Source organism: Bradysia coprophila, unplaced genomic scaffold (genome assembly GCF_014529535.1).
Source record: "Bradysia coprophila strain Holo2 unplaced genomic scaffold, BU_Bcop_v1 contig_235, whole genome shotgun sequence".
In the NCBI taxonomy this organism is placed as follows: domain Eukaryota; kingdom Metazoa; phylum Arthropoda; class Insecta; order Diptera; family Sciaridae; genus Bradysia; species Bradysia coprophila.
The window spans coordinates 431,445-451,572 of NW_023503496.1; the positions used below are offsets into that span (position 1 = coordinate 431,445).

Genomic DNA, 20,128 nt, shown 5'->3' on the forward strand with positions numbered 1-20,128 from the left:
CTACCCATTGTCAAACTTGTTTGGTCGCTGCTGTCCAAGAGATTCCGAAACCGAAAACCATATACTGATTTTCGATGTCTAGCACCTCCACACACGGACCTTTCGACCTTTTTTGGGTATGTATCGCAGCGTCTTTCTAAGCACTATAAACCTGCACACTTCCAAATAAATCGTCGGTTTATTGGCGAAATAATTCAACTTTAAGTTCACAAAGAAATATTTTTCAACATGTGACACTGCTCACGTTTACAACTTTACTGCCAAAAATAAAAAGACTTGAATTTCATGTTCATAGAAGCTGGATGAAGTTTTCGCAAATTCATTCCTAATATCTCGGCCAAATCTTAACCTTTTGTGGCGTGTGATAGCTCGTTGAAATCGTATGGACGCCCAGATTACGAATAAATTACTTTGGGTGTAGTAGGAGGAGCAAAGGGGGAAAAGTCAAAAAGTTCGTTCCTCAGTTCAGCGTAAAAATTTTTGACAAATTTTTCAGTGTAAATGGACTTGCGTCACGGCCCTTCACTAACGTAGGGCCATGATATTCAGTTGGTAAAAACAACTAATTGAAAAACAATGATGGTAAAATAGAAGAAAAAAACTTTAATTTTCTTTTTCTCGTTTATAAATCGATTTATGATAAACTATAAATCAATTCTGAAGCAAATCTAATTAAATTCACAATAATAATACTTTTCTTACGCTGTAAGAATCTAACGGACAACAAATATTTATCATTTAAACAGTCACTAATAAAGCCACTAAACACAATGTTTACAAACATTAAAAAAAACAATTTTGAGTCATTGTTGTTGACTTAAATATACCAATCAATCGTTTCCATCGTCTCCTTCAAAAAGTTTTCCGAACTTCTGCGCCGTTCTTCACGACGTGCTTCGTATTCCATCCTGTCTCGATCCGGGGAAGATTCTTCAACTGAATCCACTGATGCTCGCCTTTTTTCATTCTCATCAAACGATTTCTGTGGAGACATCCCCGACTCACGTTTGTCATCTTTTTTATCAGACATTTTGGTCGCTCACTGTTATTGATCAAAATTGGTATTTAGTTGGGTTCAGATTTCTGCGTATAATTATTGTGATCTTATTGTTCAAATCGCAAAACTGTTATGAATAAATACGCACAGCTCGAGTCCGCTTTATATGTTTTACTATATGCGTTGTTGCACTACGAGTTTTCCAGAATTTCGATCGTAAAACCAAGTGGAATATTTCGGGACAAATGTGTTTATTAGGGTGTAGCGGTTTTTACAAAACGTGTTAGTTCTTTTAAGGCTCAGCCGGAAATCCACTCAGCTGGTCCATCTGATCATTTTATGAAAAAAAAAAAAAAAATTCAAACTTAATTTTGTGCTGCCGCCAGATCGATTTTCGAAAATTTCGTCGTTTTCGGTCCATGTCACATATATCGATTTTTTACGGTGGGTTCGGTGTACATAAAAAGTTGAGTCAACATGGTAATCTAATCTCCAGGCTTCACAGATTATTTTATAAAAATGATCAAGTCTAAAAAATATTTTTTGAGTTCATGACTGATTGTCAAAGTTCCCCGATGGTGATTTTGAGACCTTAATCTCTCTACAAAATTTGATCAAAATGTGCAAAAATGTAAATTAAACTTTAAATATGCTAAATGGACCGCGGTGAGTCAAATACAACATCTGATTTGATTTAGGACACCTAAATTTGATATTTATCTGACAAAAAGTTGTGTTTTTGGTACATGGAATATTGGTGGCGAAAGTCGAATTACCTCAAATCAATAATTTTTTAGCTTATAATGTATTACCAGGTTCTGACAATGCGAATACCTTCAATTTTAAGCGTTTTCTAAGCTAATTTACGTACTGTTGACAAGTTCTAGAGCCAGTAGCTAACGTCTCTTTACATTTTCAAATTTTGATGTATTTAATGTTGTAAATTAGCTTAGAAAACGCTTAAAATTGAAGGTTCATTTAGCATATTTAAAGTTTAATTTACATTTTTGCACATTTTCATCAAATTTTGTGGCGATATTAAAGTCTCAAAATCACCATCGGGGAACTTTGACAATCAGTCATGAACTCAAAAAATATTTTTTAGACTTGATCATTTTTATAAAATAATCTGTGAAGCCTGGAGATTAGATTACCATGTTGACTCAACTTTTTATGTACACTGAACCCACCGTAAAAAATCGATATATGTGACATGGACCGAAAACGACGAAATTTTCGAAAATCGATCTGGCGGCAGCACAAAATTAAGTTTGAATTTTTTTTCTTCCATAAAATGATCAGATGGACCAGCTGAGTGGATTTCCGGCTGAGCCTTAAAAGAACTAACACATTTTGTAAAAACCGCTACACCCTAGTGTTTATTTACACAAGATAACGGAAATTTTTGGGACACAAAAAAACTGCGACGGAAAAGTGAAAAAATGTTTTGATGTTTACGATCAATTTGTAAATGTGCTTGTCTGACGATATTTTCGATACTAAAATAGTATTTTTTTGTTACGAATGATGAAAAGTGGAATTTTTTAGGACAAGTCGCAAGCTTTTCCTAACGAGCCGAAGCCTGAGAAACATAATGAGACGAAACCACAACAACATATTCAAAGAAATCACTCTGAGACCATTTAAATTTTTCTTGGCAACATTCTTTGCATAGTCGACCGCGTCCGAAAAATATCAATGAGGTTCAACGTCGAATTACGTTACTCAGGCGCAGAAACATATTTTAATCAACATGTTGTTTATTTACAAATATTCGTGTTTTTGCGTGAAGTGGAGTAAACATGTTTGAATAGATATCATGCCGGTCCGTTAGTCAGCGGTTGTGACGCAGGTCCTCTACTAAAATAGTTTATTTTTTTTAGGAACCGTGGAAAATCACAGCAATAATTGAATAATTTGTAAAATGTTAAGAGGCACCGGTACGTTTTCATACCACAAAACCCGAAAAAACGACCCGAAAACTATCGATGTATCTCTTAGGAAGTCATATAAAATGATTCGAATATGCTTCAGAAAGGTAATATGGACTTTCGCCGTTGGAATTGCGGTCTTACATTTTCCATAAATAAATAAAATTTTAATAAAGTAATGAAATCAAAATACCCTTGTTTTGAGCTAAAATTTTCACAAAACTGCTCACTTTTCTGACAACACCAAAAATATCACAACACAAGAGCGTATATGGTTAAATCCACGTATTTTGTGACAGAAATTTTTCTCTTTCACTCTCACAACATCTCCATTGTAGCGATGGCGCTCTACAATATGCATAGTCACATTTGGTATCATGACTTACGGTATGTTTTTTCGCATCTTCTTTGGTGCGTATTCGTACATCAAAAAGAGACAAAATTTGATTTGGTAACATGACTTACGCTGGAATTTCCCATATATGAAAAACTGCCACTGATTCGGTTGAAATTGAGGTTACAAATTTTTAAAATAAGTCTTTAACCTGTCACAGACGGCAAGTATACTAACAGTTTTACTATCTGATCTATTACTTCATTTGATCGAAGATTATCATAGATTGATTTCAGAAATCTTTTACTTCATTTGTTTTGAACTTGCTTTTGCTTTTTGCTGAACTCTTTAGTCAGATCTTGTCGTTTATTATTACTGTCGTTGTCGATAACAGATGACAGCCGTCTGTAACAGGTTAAATTTCACAAATGTTAAAAAACAAACTGCAATAGGCTTAAGCATTATCAAAACATAATAAAATGGCGTCACACTAATTCGAATCATTTCCGAAAAATGATTTCAAAAATGATGTCATTTCGATTAAAATGCTACTTTCAGTAATTTAAACTATTTCAGCCTTTATTATACGCTGATTACCAGTGAATACATTGTAGAAGTTGATTTAAGCAAATAAGTGACAAAAAATCTAAATATTTTAGTAAAAAAATTTTGTGTTCAAAATTTAAATTATTGCGCTTTTCCGAATTTTCTAAGTTGTTTTAAGTTGTGATCGTTGGATGGACCAAGTATCAATCATTAAGAAGCATCTTGTTGGAGTGTGTCTAGGCCTGACTTGCGAAATTAAGCCACCTTCTTAAGGAATTTAGGAGTTTTTCGAACAAAAATAAGGAATTCTTAAGTTCAAATTAAGGTGCAAATTAGGAGTTTTGGAACGAAATTTTTCAAACAAACAAACAAATGTGTCGAATGAGATGAAAAATGTTAACTTGAATGAAATACACAAATTTCAAATCAGTACCACACCAGTACGACCCATTCGGGCAAAACACTGATTGTTGGGATGCGTATTGGGAGAACTAAGCGATGCGGCTGATTTTTTGTTTTTTGTATATGTCCCGACCTCAAAACTATGGTCTTTCGACGTTTTGCATTAATATGAAGTTCAAAAATACCATTTCTCATCAGGCCATGGCGACAGTGGTACTTGATACAGTGCTCTAGGACACCATATCAATTTACTTTTTAGTTTAACAAATTCAACAAATACAGAAACATTGCACTTCGTATTTGCATAAGAATCAAACCACCGTCGTCACATACATGTACGGCTTATGAAAGTTTGAAAAGACTTTCGTAAGTTCACATCGTATGGGACACAAAAACCAAAACTATGGTCTTAACACAAGATCAATGTGAAATACGGCAGCAGTAATTAAAAAAAAAGTTTCCTTACACCAAAAACACAAACAGCTGAAAAATTATTGACATACTCTTCAACTGAACAAACAAAAAAAACTTCTGAATATTAAAAATGATGATAATGAATCCTCGATCAGGGGAGTTGCGGGAAATGTGTAACATTCTTATAGAAAATTTGGACTGTATATTTGACATGCAAAATCATATGTCGCTTTCAAAGTTCAAATTTTTCAACTATTCACCATCGAATTCAAATGTCTAACTCTTCACCGAACCTGTTTTTTAGAACCTTGCCTTCGTGAGCGTCTTAATCTGTTCTTTCAGAACCTTGGAATGTAGGAAGATTTAAAAAAAAATCATAACATTCATAACATTTTTAGCCCCGTACGAAGTACGAAGGGGCTTATAGGATTACGATGCCGTGTGTAATTGATGGAATTCGAAGCAGACGGTAAGGGCAAAGTGTTTGCCTATGTTCATAGATGACGAATCCGCAATAAAAATTTGGGCCGTCTGTCCGTCTGTCCGTCTGTCCGTCACGTCGATATCTTGAGTAAATCAAATCCGATTTCAAAAAATTTTTTTTCCCTGCAAGATAGTCAAAATAGTGAGGCTAAGTTCGAAGATGGGCATATTCGGGTCGGCCCTTCGTGAGTTAGGGCCACCTAAGTGATTTAAGGTCTTTTGGTGATATTTATGGCAAAATAAACGATGTAATAAATGTAAATGACACGGCAAATGATAGGTATTGTCAATACCAATCCAGGAAAAAAAAGTTTTTAGCCCCGTACGAAGTACGAAGGGGCTTATAGGATTACGATGCCGTGTGTAATTGATGGAATTCGAAGCAGACGGTGAGGGCAAAGTGTTTGCCTATGTTTATAGATGACGAATCCGCAATAAAAATTTGGGCCGTCTGTCCGTCTGTCCGTCTGTCCGTCTGTCCGTCACGTCGATATCTTGAGTAAATCAAATCCGATTTCAAAATTTTTTTTTTCCCTGAAAGATAGTCAAAATAGTGAGGCTAAGTTCGAAGATGGGCATATTCGGGTCGGCCCTTCGTGAGTTAGGGCCACCTAAGTGATTTAAGGTCTTTTGGTGATATTTATGGCAAAATAAACGATGGAAATGTAAATGACACGGCAAATGATAGGTATTGTCAATACGAATCCAGGAAAAAAAAGTTTTTTAAAATTGGGTGAGTGGACCGTGAGTTAGGGCCTTAGAAGTGAAAAGCTACTAGGGCCCTATGTGTATTTTACATAGAACTCGAGTAAATTTCATTCGTTTTTCGTAATTTTTGTTTCATTTGAAAGATAATCGAACACCGAATAGAATGTTGTTGAAAAAAATAAATAAATTTGGGTCCTCGGACTAAGGCCGCTACTAGGGCCCTATGTGTATTTTACATATAACTCGAGCAAACTTCATCCGTTTTCAGTATTTTTTGTTTCATTTGGAAGGTAATCAAAGGCCGAATAGAATGTAGTTGAAAAAAAAAATTAAATTTGGATCCTCGGACTGAGGCCGATACGAGGCCCTATGTGTATTTATACTCAATAAATTAAAATTTTAGGGCTATTTGAAATTTTTGTTCTATTTGAGAGGAACGTCGTACGGGGCTTCGTAATTGCGCTATGCGCAATTTCTAAGATGTACACATTACATAATAATTTTACAAAAGTAGGGTGACAGACGCACTAGGGTCACGTACGCAATAGATATACGGGTTTGTACGGGGCTCAGTCGCAGCAAACGCTCCGACTGTTCTGATGGCTCGTTTAAAATCGGGTGAGTGGACCGTGAGTTAGGGCCTTAGAAGTGAAAAGCTACTAGGGCCCTATGCGTATTTTACATAGAACTCAAGTAAATTTAATCCGTTTTTCGTAATTTTTGTGTCATTTGGAAGGTAATCAAAGACCGAATAGAATGTTGTTGAAAAAAAAATTAAATTTGGGTCCTCGGACTAAGGCCGCTACTAGGGCCCTATGCGTATTTTACATACAACTCGAGTAAATTTCATCCGTTTTTCGTAATTTTTGTTTCATTTGAAAGATAATCGAACACCGAATAGAATGTTGTTGAAAAAAAAAATAAATTTGGGTCCTTGGACTAAGGCCGCTACTAGGGCCCTATGTGTATTTCACATATAACTCGAGCAAATTTCATCCGTTTTCCGTATTTTTTGTTTCATTTGGAAGGTAATCAAAGGCCGAATAGAATGTAGTTGAAAAAAAAAATTAAATTTGGATCCTCGGACTGAGGCCGATACTAGGCCCTATGTGTATTTATACTCAATAAATTAAAATTTTAGGGCTATTTGAAATTTTTGTTTCATTTGAAAGGAACGTCGTACGGGGCTTCGTAATTGCGCTATGCGCAATTTCTAAGATGTACACATTACTTAATAATTTTACTTTAACCGGCGCATAGGCTTACGGTCAAAATAGGGTGACAGACGCACTAGGGTCACGTACGCAATAGATATACGGGTTTGTACGGGGCTCAGTCGCAGCAAACGCTCCGACTGTTCTGATGGCTCGTTACTATTACCGCAACTCCTGCGCCTAATGTTTCATTATGCGACGTCACAATAAACTGCGGGTTTTTTTTGTTTGCTGTTTCTCAAATTTGATCTATTTCTGTACTTCCCCTTTACCAGCAATTGGAATGAATTTAGTATAAAAGCATCGACAGACAACAGTGTTTCAATGGTCACATTGGGAGTTCTCTAACTGTACGAAAGTGAAGTCGTATTCAAAATGTTAAATAAAAATAAGTTATTCTGCTGCTCATTGATTGTCTTCCTTCTTGGAGCATTCGTTTCGGCTTATCCATCGCCCAATCCTCAGGGTCCACAGAAAGTCAACGTAGCAAATGACAAAATATACGATGGCACTCAACTCTCTGGTGGCGGTAGCGTCAGCAACTCAGGAACGGACATCTCTCTAAAAGGTACACAGCGTCTTTGGCAAAGCGACAACGGGAATCACCAGATACATGGTTTTGGACATTATAGCCAGCAACATGGTGGAACACCGAACTATGGAGGTGGACTTGGTTACACATTTCAATTTGGGAAATAAGTTGAATAAAATGTTATCTCAAACACAATTATTGTTTGGAATTTTCAAAGCGATTCAATCCATAATTATACTTCATTTCGACAAAATACTCGACACTTTCGATATTCGATAATTTTCAATTGGGTAAAAACTAGCGTACGCGTATGTTGGTAAGGAAGTGAGACTTTTACCGATGATCCTTAGAAAATAACAGGGCCGTATGTAGCTCATAGTCTCAGGATGGGTCATGCCCCGACAGTTATCACAACACATAAAAACGCAAAATTTCGAGAAACGTGAGCATAGTATTTGCTCCGAGGTTTTATCCTAAAATTTTCTTGAAAATGGTGTGGTTTCCTCAACAATTGCCATTCGTGACGCAAATTTTGTTGGTAATTTATTGGTTAAATTTGTTGAGTTCAGTCGAAGCATTAGTTGCATGGTGATTGGAGCCATAGGGTGAGGTCAAATGCTGTAAAAATGCTCCTCAGTTAGAAAAACGGTTTCGCCATAAATACAGTGAAATTCTTGGTGAAATTTCTGTGGTGGCAAATGTAGGGGCAAATGTCGACGGCAGTGTCGCCACTTTGAGGGGCACTGTCGCCAATTGCCTACACATTTGTTCCTTACTTTAATCCCTGTTCGTGGCTGCTGTATTTTTTGTATGGAGAAAGTTACCGATTCTCTGAATAGATGTCAATGAGTTATCGTAAAACGGTTGCCGGGTTTTTTCTTGAGTAGACCTTAGAGTAATTATACCTAGAGAGGAAATTTGTACGACGAAATGTGGTCCCAACATCAGTTTGTATAAGATACACATTTCGTATAATTTTACACCAATACATGTATACGTTCGGTTTTGATAGTTCAATTTGCCCTCTTAATTAAGAGGGCAAACACATATACCAATAAACATGTCGTATTTGATGTTGGGACCACATATTTTACGTAATTTTGTTCGAAATTTCCTCTCTAGGTATAATTACTCTTAGGAGTAGACCAATTGTCAATTGAGAAATGGGAGCTTTGCAGCTTCGTAATCATAAAATCTAATAAATGTTCCTCAATCAAAGTTCATCAAAAACTAAATTTAAAAAATTTTTAGATTTCGTCATGTTTAGCATGATCAAAAGTGTAAAAAAAAATTATAAATTAAAAAATCGTTTTATTCACGAGATATTTTAGCGAAACATTAGCAATCGCTATTAGCGCGCTAACTTTTTTTCGGTTAGCGAATGAGTTTAGCTACGCTAACATTTTTCGAAATTAGCGTTAGCGTTAGCGTCGCTAATAAAAATAGTTAGCGATCGCTACCTTGCTCGTAACTATATGCGCCTAGTAAGACCAAGACTACTAGAAGCTAAAAGGAGAGATTTCAATTTGACTTGATGATTTTTTCTGTTTTGTGTTACATCGAACGATTTCATTTTATTTATTTGCTTAACTGATTTCAAGGGTCTAACGCTGGAAAACGAAAATCATGAAAGATATAAGTACTCCGACAGAGACGTTAAAGTTGGAAACACTGCTATTGAAAGAGTCGACAGCTATGTGTACCTCGGTCACAAACTGAAATTAGGTCTTGACAACCAAGCTGCTGAAATCAGGCGCGAAATAGGCCTTGGATGGGTAGCTTTCGAGAGACTCAGACTAATTTTCAAGGAAAATGAATAATAGTGTAAAACGGAAAACAGTCAATTCGTTTGTCCTTCCAGTGCTAACATATGGAGCGGAGACTTTAACGTTAATTATCAGAAAATAAACTCAGAGTAGCACAAAGAGCCATGGAAAGAAGTAGGTATGCTTGGAATTACGCTCAGAGACAGAAACACAAATTAATGGTCGTTGATATCATGAAAAGAATAGCGTCTTTAAACTGGAGCTGGGCAAGACATATTGCGAGAAGAACAGATGGCCGTTGGACCAAAGCCACCATGAGCTGGAGACCACCGACAACAAGACCAAGAGGAAGAATACTAGAGAGATGGACAAATGAGATCAATGAAATAGCAGGCTCAAAATGGCAACAAGAGATAATGAACCTTTCGAAATGGAAAAATTGGGGAGTCCTCCATCCAGCAGTGGATACAAACAGGCTGAAACAGAAGAAGAAGAAGAAGAAGACGCCAGAAAATGAGTGTCGTTAACCAATTTTCCTAATTGTGTGTCGGATACGAATTATTTGTAAAATGAGGGTGAGGGGCGACATCCTTTTTTTCAAAATTGAGTGAAAGTAACCATTTCAACTTCGACACTTCGATTACCTGATCAACTAAAGTCTTATTCGTCGCTGATGATGTAATAATAAAATTACAAAACGTCTGGCTAGCCTACAGTCTTTGATTTATTTGGATCGAGAAAATGAGTACAGGGGACGTCAGTGAAATTTAGACATGAGGAGTAAACCATTACGGTTCGTAAAGTTCGTAAGTTTGGCGATTTCGTTCGTAGACTTTTGACATAAAATACATGGGAGAAAAAGAAATGTCAAAAGTTCACGAAATTGTCATACTGACGAACTTTACGAACCATAATGGTTTACCCCTATGAATTTGCTTCTGCAGTTTTATAGCTGATCCACTCATACAAACAATATTGCTTGTACGTCTTTATATGGATGACTGAATTTCACTGACGTCCACTGGTGTGCAAGTTCTGGGACTGGAGTTTTACTTTTGTTCCAAAACACAGTCGTTTCTATTCGAATAACAACTTTTTTATTACCGAGTATGATGCTTTGAGTACGTGTACATGTACCACGCACGTCAGTGGAAACCATCTCCAAACCTTTGAATATTTGGATATTTGTCGCAAACGTAAATGCATATCAGATCTACAATGGTTGCAACTTTGAGTGGCGTTTTCACTGTGGCTGATTTCGACAGAAGATAGTCGGCGATGTTCAACAGATTAACGACTTCCGATCGATTGAAACATGACTTGTCAATGATGTCTGTTCCGCAACGCGAATAAAATCGATTCAAAGCGATATGCAGTGCTGATAAATCTTCCGTATCGTATGCATTGATGTCAACCAGCCGACGTTCGACGATGAATTTTATCAATTCGAAATTTTCGGATATAACGGCCATGTGTAGAACATTACGATGGAGCTGATCGTCGGTTAGTTGACGTGGATCGGCTCCGCTTTCAATCATTTCTTTGAATTTATTGGTATCGCCAATGGCAGTGAAAAGGTCCAATTTATCCGGATTCACAACGAAATCCGATGCGTAAACTTTCAACAGGACTGCTTCGCACGTGTCATTTTCGCTATTCTCGAACACATGCTGCAGCACAATGTTGTTGCGTAAAAATTTAACGGTCGTACGGATCTGGCTCATCGTTGTACCGGTCTTGAACGAATCGTATGTGTCGGGTACACAATATTTGTTAATGAATTTCACCTGCTCGTCGAGTGACTGGAAACCGAGACATTTAAACGAATCCACCTCACCACCACTGAGGGTTGCATTCGAAATGATACATTTGGCGCCAACCATGGTCAGAGGTGTGGTGCTTGGCAATAGATCGTAATTCTCGGCAGCGAGATGCACGAGCGATTGTATTTCAACTGCTTGATTTGAGTCGAAACGACTGAGACCACGAACCGTTACCGGTTCGAAATGCTCGACATTCGTTGGTAGTGCAATGATGGAAATGCGGTTCGGTTTGAAACCCCAGTTCATAATTCGGAATTGTGCGTCGGATTGTTTGTCCGTCAGTACTAACTGAGTCATGCCATTACCACCCTTCCCTTCCTTAACTTCAATATTTTGCGCCGAAATCGATTCATAGATTCGAATTACGTTGATGTGGAAAGCGTCAGAATCCGGGTCCTCGTTGCCCGTACCCAAATTTCCCATGAGAGAAACTGAGATTCCAGCCGTGAATCTAGTCTCGGCAAATATTCCGCCGTAATCTTGTTGCAACTTCGTTTTGTAGTCAATGATGTCGGCAAATCGATCGAAAATGAATCCGTAACGTTCCGCCAATGTTCCGTTAGTGTAGTACATCATCCATGTAACATTCGACCAAATGTCGGGCGCCATGTAAAAATTATCAATTGTTATGACACACGAAATGTTGTCGGCTCGTTGTTGTAGAATCAGCAGGTCATCGTTGTCGCGATACATTTCATAATCAGCATCGTCGTTACCATTATGTAGCACGATGTGCGAATGATTGAACGAGGCGTCAAGGAAAAACGCATTCTGCTGCAGCGTTGCGCCCAAGAATGGTGTCATCTCGTATGTCGACGTTACCGGGAAATATTGCTTCAAATCGCCATCGATGAAAACGATGTGCTGGTACTGCAATGAAACGAAAAAGTCTCGGACCTCAACGTTGCCAACCACTAGGCTGTTGTTTCGTCTGGTTAACGCTCGCGGTATTTCCGTTTGCATTGCAACGAAGTCTAACGCATTGTCATCGGCATAATTCAATATCACCAGCGCATTGTCGATGTCCGTCTTCACCGAGTACATGTCGTTACCATTCCGACCACTGCCGAATTTAATATGATCGGTGAAACGAATAACGTCCGAATGTGGTGAGCCAACGATCAGACTGTCATGGTGTTGGCTGTCATTGAACTGCACTGTGATTAGCAGTGGCAAATCCTGGTACAGTGAAATCGTCTGGGCAATGCATTCGTCGTCATTATTCGCAATGAGATTTCGATACGACGCTTGCGAGCACATTGCAAACACTTCGTATGGGATTGGCGCTGCTCGATCAGTGTCGTCACCTATTTCGGGAATGCGAGGAACGATCATATGCTGATTCCTATTGAACAGACGGAAGGACAATTGAGTCAGATCGTAGCCGTGAACGAGTATCTGAAATTTGTTGGCCTGTTCCATGGTGTACTGGAATTTCACGGCAATCGTCAACGTTCGTTCGGCATGATTGTATGACATGGTTGTATCCCTGCTCGTCAATTCGAATTGATTGAATAGCAAGTGAATTTCGCCCGTTCCCACGTTGATATGGGACACAAGATCTTCGCCCTTGTAGCCCTTTGTTTGAACGTCGAAAATGATTTTCGACGGACTCATTTCACTGGCCATGTATGTGGTGAACGGTGACAGTACGACTCTCGGACAGTCAATGATAGTATCGTGTGTGTCCTGATTTCCACCGCCGGTATGCAGCAACAGGAAATCGAAGGATGGGGAGTCGGACAAGCATTTCACGACATTCGGTGAATGGGACTTAGCCAAATAGTGATAGATTCGTTTGTCTTCGGCTGGATCGAAAACATCGACCAGTATCGAAGGAGAATCACCTTCTGGTATCTGCACCATTGCGAAGGTCTTTTTGCCGTAAGTGAATAGAATTTCGGGCGTTCTCTCTGTGAATCAGACAAAAACAAAAATTTGGATTGAGTCTGCAAACCAACAAAAAAATCTGAAAAAATCAAAACACCTACCGACATTGGTCATATCGATTAAATTTGTCGCATCCACTCCACCGGAAAAGTGAAATGATTTGGAAACAGGTGAATCGACAAAAATAAAGTGGTTGGTCACAGTCCTGCCGCCGTACAGCTTCACCGCTCTGAAAGAATATTTATTTATTTTGCCGAGTGATAAAGACCTGTTCAGGCACTGAATGTGTTTATTGTCACTTTTCAAAGCGATATTATCGTTCCAAAATGACATTATCGTTCCAAAACGATAGAGCCGTTCCAAAACGACATTATCGTTCCAAAACGACATTATCGTTCCAAAACGACATTATCGTTCCAAAACGATATTATCGTTCCAAAACGACATTATCGTTCCAAAACGATATTATCGTTCCAAAACGACATTATCGTTCCAAAACGACATTATCGTTCCAAAACGACATTATCGTTCCAAAACGACATTATCGTTCCAAAGCGATATTATCGTTCCACAACGACATTATCGTTCCAAAACGACATTATCGTTCCAAAACGACATTATCGTTCCAAAACGACATTATCGTTCCAAAACGATATTATCGTTCCAAAACGACATTATCGTTCCAAAATGACATTATCGTTTCAAAACGATATTACCGTTCCAAAACGACATTATCGTTCCAAAGCGATATTATCGTTCCAAAACGACATTATCGTTCCAAAACGACATTATCGTTCCAAAACGACATTATCGTTCCAAAACGACATTATCGTTCCAAAACGATATTATCGTTCCAAAACGACATTATCGTTCCAAAATGACATTATCGTTTCAAAACGATATTACCGTTCCAAAACGACATTATCGTTCCAAAACGACATTATCGTTCCAAAACGATATTATCGTTCCAAAACGACATTATCGTTCCAAAACGATATTATCGTTCCAAAACGACATTATCGTTCCAAAACGACATTATCGTTCCAAAACGACATTATCGTTCCAAAGCGATATTATCGTTCCAAAACGACATTATCGTTCCAAAACGACATTATCGTTCCAAAGCGATATTATCGTTCCAAAACGACATTATCGTTCCAAAACGACATTATCGTTTCAAAACGACATTATCGTTCCAAAACGATATTATCGTTCCAAAACGACATTATCGTTCCAAAATGACATTATCGTTTCAAAACGATATTACCGTTCCAAAACGACATTATCGTTCCAAAACGACATTATCGTTCCAAAACAATATTATCGTTCCAAAACGACATTATCGTTCCAAAACGACATTATCGTTCCAAAGCGATATTATCGTTTCAAAACGATATAATCGTTACAAAACGACATTATCGTTCCAAAACGATATTATCGTGTCAAAACGACATTATCGTTCCAAAACGACATTATCGTTCCAAAACGACATTATCGTTCCAAAACGACATTATCGTTCCAAAACGACATTATCGTTCCAAAACGATATTATCGTTCCAAAACGACATTATCGTTCCAAAATGACATTATCGTTTCAAAACGATATTACCGTTCCAAAACGACATTATCGTTCCAAAACGACATTATCGTTCCAAAACGATATTATCGTTCCAAAACGACATTATCGTTCCAAAACGATATTATCGTTCCAAAACGACATTATCGTTCCAAAACGACATTATCGTTCCAAAACGACATTATCGTTCCAAAGCGATATTATCGTTCCAAAACGACATTATCGTTCCAAAACGACATTATCGTTCCAAAGCGATATTATCGTTCCAAAACGACATTATCGTTCCAAAACGACATTATCGTTTCAAAACGACATTATCGTTCCAAAACGATATTATCGTTCCAAAACGACATTATCGTTCCAAAATGACATTATCGTTTCAAAACGATATTACCGTTCCAAAACGACATTATCGTTCCAAAACGACATTATCGTTCCAAAACAATATTATCGTTCCAAAACGACATTATCGTTCCAAAACGACATTATCGTTCCAAAGCGATATTATCGTTTCAAAACGATATAATCGTTACAAAACGACATTATCGTTCCAAAACGATATTATCGTGTCAAAACGACATTATCGTTCCAAAACGACATTATCGTTCCAAAGCGATATTATCGTTTCAAAACGATATAATCGTTACAAAACGACATTATCGTTCCAAAACGACATTATCGTTCCAAAACGACATTATCGTTCCAAAACGATATTATCGTTCCAAAGCGATATAATCGTTACAAAACGACATTATCGTTCCAAAACGATATTATCGTGTCAAAACGACATTATCGTTCCAAAACGACATTATCGTTCCAAAGCGATATTATCGTTCCAAAACGACATTATCGTTCCAAAACGACATTATCGTTCCAAAACGACATTATCGTTCCAAAACGACATTATCGTTCCAAAACGATATTATCGTTCCAAAACGACATTATCGTTCCAAAACGACATTATCGTTCCAAAACGACATTATCGTTCCAAAACGACATTATCGTTCCAAAACGACATTATCGTTCCAAAACGACATTATCGTTCCAAAACGACATTATCGTTCCAAAACGACATTATCGTTCCAAAACGACATTGTCGTTCCAAAACGACATTATCGTTCCAAAACGATATTACCGTTCCAAAACGACATTATCGTTCCAAAACGATATTACCGTTCCAAAACGACATTATCGTTCCAAAACGATATTACCGTTCCAAAACGACATTATCGTTCCAAAACGACATTATCGTTCCAAAACGACATTATCGTTCCAAAACGATATTACCGTTCCAAAACGACATTATCGTTCCAAAACGACATTATCGTTCCAAAACGACATTATCGTTCCAAAACGACATTATCGTTCCAAAACGACATTATCGTTCCAAAACGACATTATCGTTCCAAAACGATATTACCGTTCCAAAACGACATTATCGTTCCAAAACGATATTACCGTTCCAAAACGACATTATCGTTCCAAAACGACATTATCGTTCCAAAACGACATTATCGTTCCAAAACGACATTATCGTTCCAAAACGACATTATCGTTCCAAAACGACATTATCGTTCCAAAACGATATTACCGTTCCAAAACGACATTATCGTTCCAAAACGATATTACCGTTCCAAAACGACATTATCGTTCCAAAACGATATTACCGTTCCAAAACGACATTATCGTTCCAAAACGACATTATCGTTCCAAAACGACATTATCGTTCCAAAACGATATTACCGTTCCAAAACGACATTATCGTTCCAAAACGACATTATCGTTCCAAAACGACATTATCGTTCCAAAACGACATTATCGTTCCAAAACGACATTATCGTTCCAAAACGACATTATCGTTCCAAAACGATATTACCGTTCCAAAACGACATTATCGTTCCAAAACGATATTACCGTTCCAAAACGACATTATCGTTCCAAAACGACATTATCGTTCCAAAACGACATTATCGTTCCAAAACGACATTATCGTTCCAAAACGACATTATCGTTCCAAAACGACATTATCGTTCCAAAACGATATTACCGTTCCAAAACGACATTATCGTTCCAAAACGATATTACCGTTCCAAAACGACATTATCGTTCCAAAACGATATTACCGTTCCAAAACGACATTATCGTTCCAAAGCGATATTATCGTTCCAAAACGACATCATCGTTCAGAAGCGGCATTATAGTTCCAAAGCGGTATGGACGGTGTAGAAAAGTCGCATCATCAATTTACGTACAGCCGCTTAAATATCAACTCTTCTTTTAAAATTTGACTGGAGAAGTGCACCGGCAGAAGTAGGCCCAAAAGACTGTAGCACTTTTTTGTTTTGATCATTTTTTCAGACTGAGTACTAGCCTTAAATGTGAAATATCATATAAATCAATGCAAAATCCTTTTCTTTATGATTCGCTAGACGTTCTCATGCAAAAAGAGTAGAGGTCGCCATGACACAGAGAAATGATAAGTTGGTACGCCTGAGGTCGGTTAGAATGCGTATGTGAATGACATCTGTGTCCTACGGCAGACAATACGAGAGAAACCCATACAAAATTGGGTCCACTCTCTCCAATTGGACCCAATTAACACTGACATGCGCATTCCACCTGGTTACAGGCGTACTTATCATTTGAGATTTGTGTGTAATCATGAGATGTGTGATTTGCCGAGCATTATTAAATGCAAAGCGTCGAAAGATGATACTATCGTCTTACAGATCAAAACAGTGATAGAAACCGTTCGTTAAATATGTCTTCTTGTCGCATTAGCAAACTATAAGAACAATGAACCTCTTGAGAAATTCGTACAAAATTTCCTTTTCATTTTTCTTATAATTCGCTAATATGTCATGTAAACATTCTGCATTTAACTACTCAATGAGTAACTCATGTAAAATGGCATTTTAAGAAAACTTGATCGCAAAAGAAACTTGCAAAAGATTAGATTTCAATGGTTAGGCTGCAGGTGTAATGTTCAACACTGCCGCAAAAAGATCAAACTGTTCTATTACGGAAAGAATTGACAGTGCCAAGGTTGTATATGAGGAGGTTACGTCGATCGCTGAGGCCGTTATCGCAAAAATCCACTGAACCTTGCTGTAATTTTCATACAAAATCGTAGCGCAATTTCAGTTAAGTTGAAATTTCGTACCGATATGCAGTTAGAGTTACCGATAGCCACCATGTTTCTTTACAATACGGGCCAGCGAAGAAATGGTGGTCGACGTATAACCTCCTCATATACAACCTTGAGCTTCTTTGGCGGCAAAGGCAATTTTTAAATGGGCGTACATGATTCAAAAAACGTTTTCAAGCAACTGTGGGTGAGCCGAAAATGTGCCGTATGAATTCGTAGACTTAGTGCCAAAAAACGTTTCTGTTCGGAAAACTCTACAACTTCCCCCTTTTGAGACCAATTCTCTATAGATACCGTCGGGCACGTAAGTTCCTATGAAATGAAAAAAAAAACTTCTGAAACAACTCAAGGACTTACTCATTCGCTTTGGTGATTTGAAAAACGTTGTTCCATTCGTTACTGCCTTTGACCTCACCATTCTTAACATACTGCAAATTGTAGATGACAGTGTCAGCCTTCGGTCTACCCTTGTGAATGAACACCATCGCATTGTCACAGTAATAAACAGCACTTTGATGGTAGCTCTTCACACCATTTTCGTAATCTTCGCCCTTAAAGTCGGGCAAACAAATCATTTCCACGTTATCATTGACCGAACTCGGTATTACACGTGCGAGAGTTCTGCTAGCCTGGCTCGTCAGATCGATGACCGATCGTGACGGTGTCACATCGTTATTGTGTATCGAAATGTGACCCAAACCGATACCGAAACCTCGTACCGTGTCCGTATAATTGTCCAACGTTTCCCACATCTGGTTTGCGCTGAATTTTATGTACTCCGTACGTTTGGCCAGCATTTGAACTTGTTCGTTCGGCCCGAGAAACACGAGCGACCGGAAAAAGTAAGTTGTGCTCTCGCCGAATGTCAGATGATATTTGTCTCTGTACTCGAACACGTTGCTGAAGGCAGTGTAAAACAATTGACCGACCATCAGCACCGCACTCACAACCAGTCCAACACCGGGCATGGCCAAAGCAGCAAACGCAATACCAGCAACAAACGAAACACCGCTTATTGACATCGAAACAATGCTATCACGAACATCGCGATCGCTGCAACCACCATTAGTGTTACAATCGACCAGAATCTTTGCATTCATGGCAATGTCGAACACATCGAACACACCACCCAATGCTGCTCCACCCACTTCCAGCAGTTTTATTGCCGCTTTCGTGCCAACCAACCGAATGGCGAATTGAACCTTTGGCATAAATTTACCGATTACCGTTCCAATTCGTGACGTCATTGCCACTATTTTCGGTGCTAATTTCGCTATCGCAATTGGTTCCAATTTGGCTAGCACTAGCGATGTGGTTAGACCGCCGGAACTTAGAGCACAATTTGTGCTGAGAATCTGATGAGAACATGTCACAATTGTCCCATAAATGCCATGCACTAACATCACACGACCACCTATTTTGACTACACGTTGCCTGATATGCGCATTACTGATGGCATGGTGAGGTTCATCACTTTCATGGACCAATTGATTCAATTTAGTGGCAGAGTCCATGTTTGCTATGCCATTGAAATTGATGATTCGTTCCAATGAAAATTTGTAATTGTCGTTGATGTGAATGCGCTGTCGATTGTTGGTAATAAAATTCAAAACGGCCAGCTCATTGGGATTGTCCTTTATAAACACCATAACGTCTTTACTCTTGATGGTCACCATTTCGTTACTTTTGATTTTCGTCAAGTCATCGGCCGAAAATAAGCATTTTTCCCCATGAACGTTTACTGTGGCTAATGCCAGAAGAAGCCAACAACAGCCGTCCAACGAAATCATTTTGTTGTTGAAGCGTTGAGCTCAAAACTTCGACTGGCCGATCATGAAATGCACGGCTAAGAAGAAATGTATGCGAGAAGCAAGAACTCACTTTTTCAATTTCTTTTTTAGAATTTCAAATTTCATTATCAAACTGCCGGTGTTAGTTTTAGTCGTCTTAGCCGGATGCACGATTACACATTCGAAATTCGATATTTCCGTCAAAAAATGTATTTTTCATGATTTCGATATTCAACCGCTTTTTTTTATCAATTTCGCTGAATTTATTGCAACAGTTTAGAGGGAGAGTTGTTACATTAGGCCCGTACCAGGTACCAGGTCTTCTAGGTTGACTATCACGTTTGTAACGCATACGCATCAAAATCGAATTTATTTTTTGAAGCAGCAAATATAGCTACTTTGCTAACTAGTCAAATAGCTAGGAACCAACCTATAACTTCCACCATAATACGGAAAGTCCAGAGGGGAATCCCAAAAAATCTGGAAAAACATCAATATCCTTAATCTAGAACTAAAAAGATGTTGGACCATGAGGGGTGGCAGATTTTTAGGAACCAACATGCTACCACTTTAA

The 20,128-nt window shown here is 38.1% G+C and overlaps 2 protein-coding genes and 1 long non-coding RNA gene across 3 annotated transcripts in view; 2 read left to right on the top strand and 1 right to left on the bottom strand.

The window, feature by feature from the left end:
• The window catches only part of LOC119077315 (fasciclin-2-like), a 385,563-nt gene that overhangs the window by 343,787 nt on the left and 21,648 nt on the right, over positions 1 to 20,128 (top strand). The gene's annotated exons all lie outside the window — the stretch shown is intronic.
• Positions 1,107 to 2,410, top strand: LOC119077357. Its single transcript, XR_005087780.1, has 2 exons — positions 1,107 to 1,244; positions 2,374 to 2,410. It is a non-coding gene; the product is annotated as an uncharacterized LOC119077357 (long non-coding RNA).
• Positions 10,402 to 19,601, bottom strand: LOC119077313. Its single transcript, XM_037184481.1, has 3 exons — positions 18,122 to 19,601; positions 13,142 to 13,269; positions 10,402 to 13,063 (listed from the first exon to the last, which is right to left on the bottom strand). Exons 1-3 carry the CDS (start codon positions 19,552 to 19,554, stop codon positions 10,473 to 10,475), a joined length of 4,152 nt encoding a protein of 1,383 aa, XP_037040376.1. The 5' UTR covers positions 19,555 to 19,601; the 3' UTR covers positions 10,402 to 10,472.

What these genes read in the sequence shown, in the direction of transcription:
- LOC119077313 (XM_037184481.1), bottom strand. Translation starts at nt 19,554, where the DNA reads ATGATTTCGTTGGACGGCTGTTGTTGGCTTCTTCTGGCATTAGCCACA. An exon ending in CAAATCACCAAAGCGAATGA is followed by an intron (nt 13,270 to 18,121) that starts GTAAGTCCTTGA and finishes ATATTCTTTCAG; the next exon opens with AGCGGTGAAGCTGTACGGCG. An exon ending in AATCGATATGACCAATGTCG is followed by an intron (nt 13,064 to 13,141) that starts GTAGGTGTTTTG and finishes TCTGATTCACAG; the next exon opens with AGAGAACGCCCGAAATTCTA.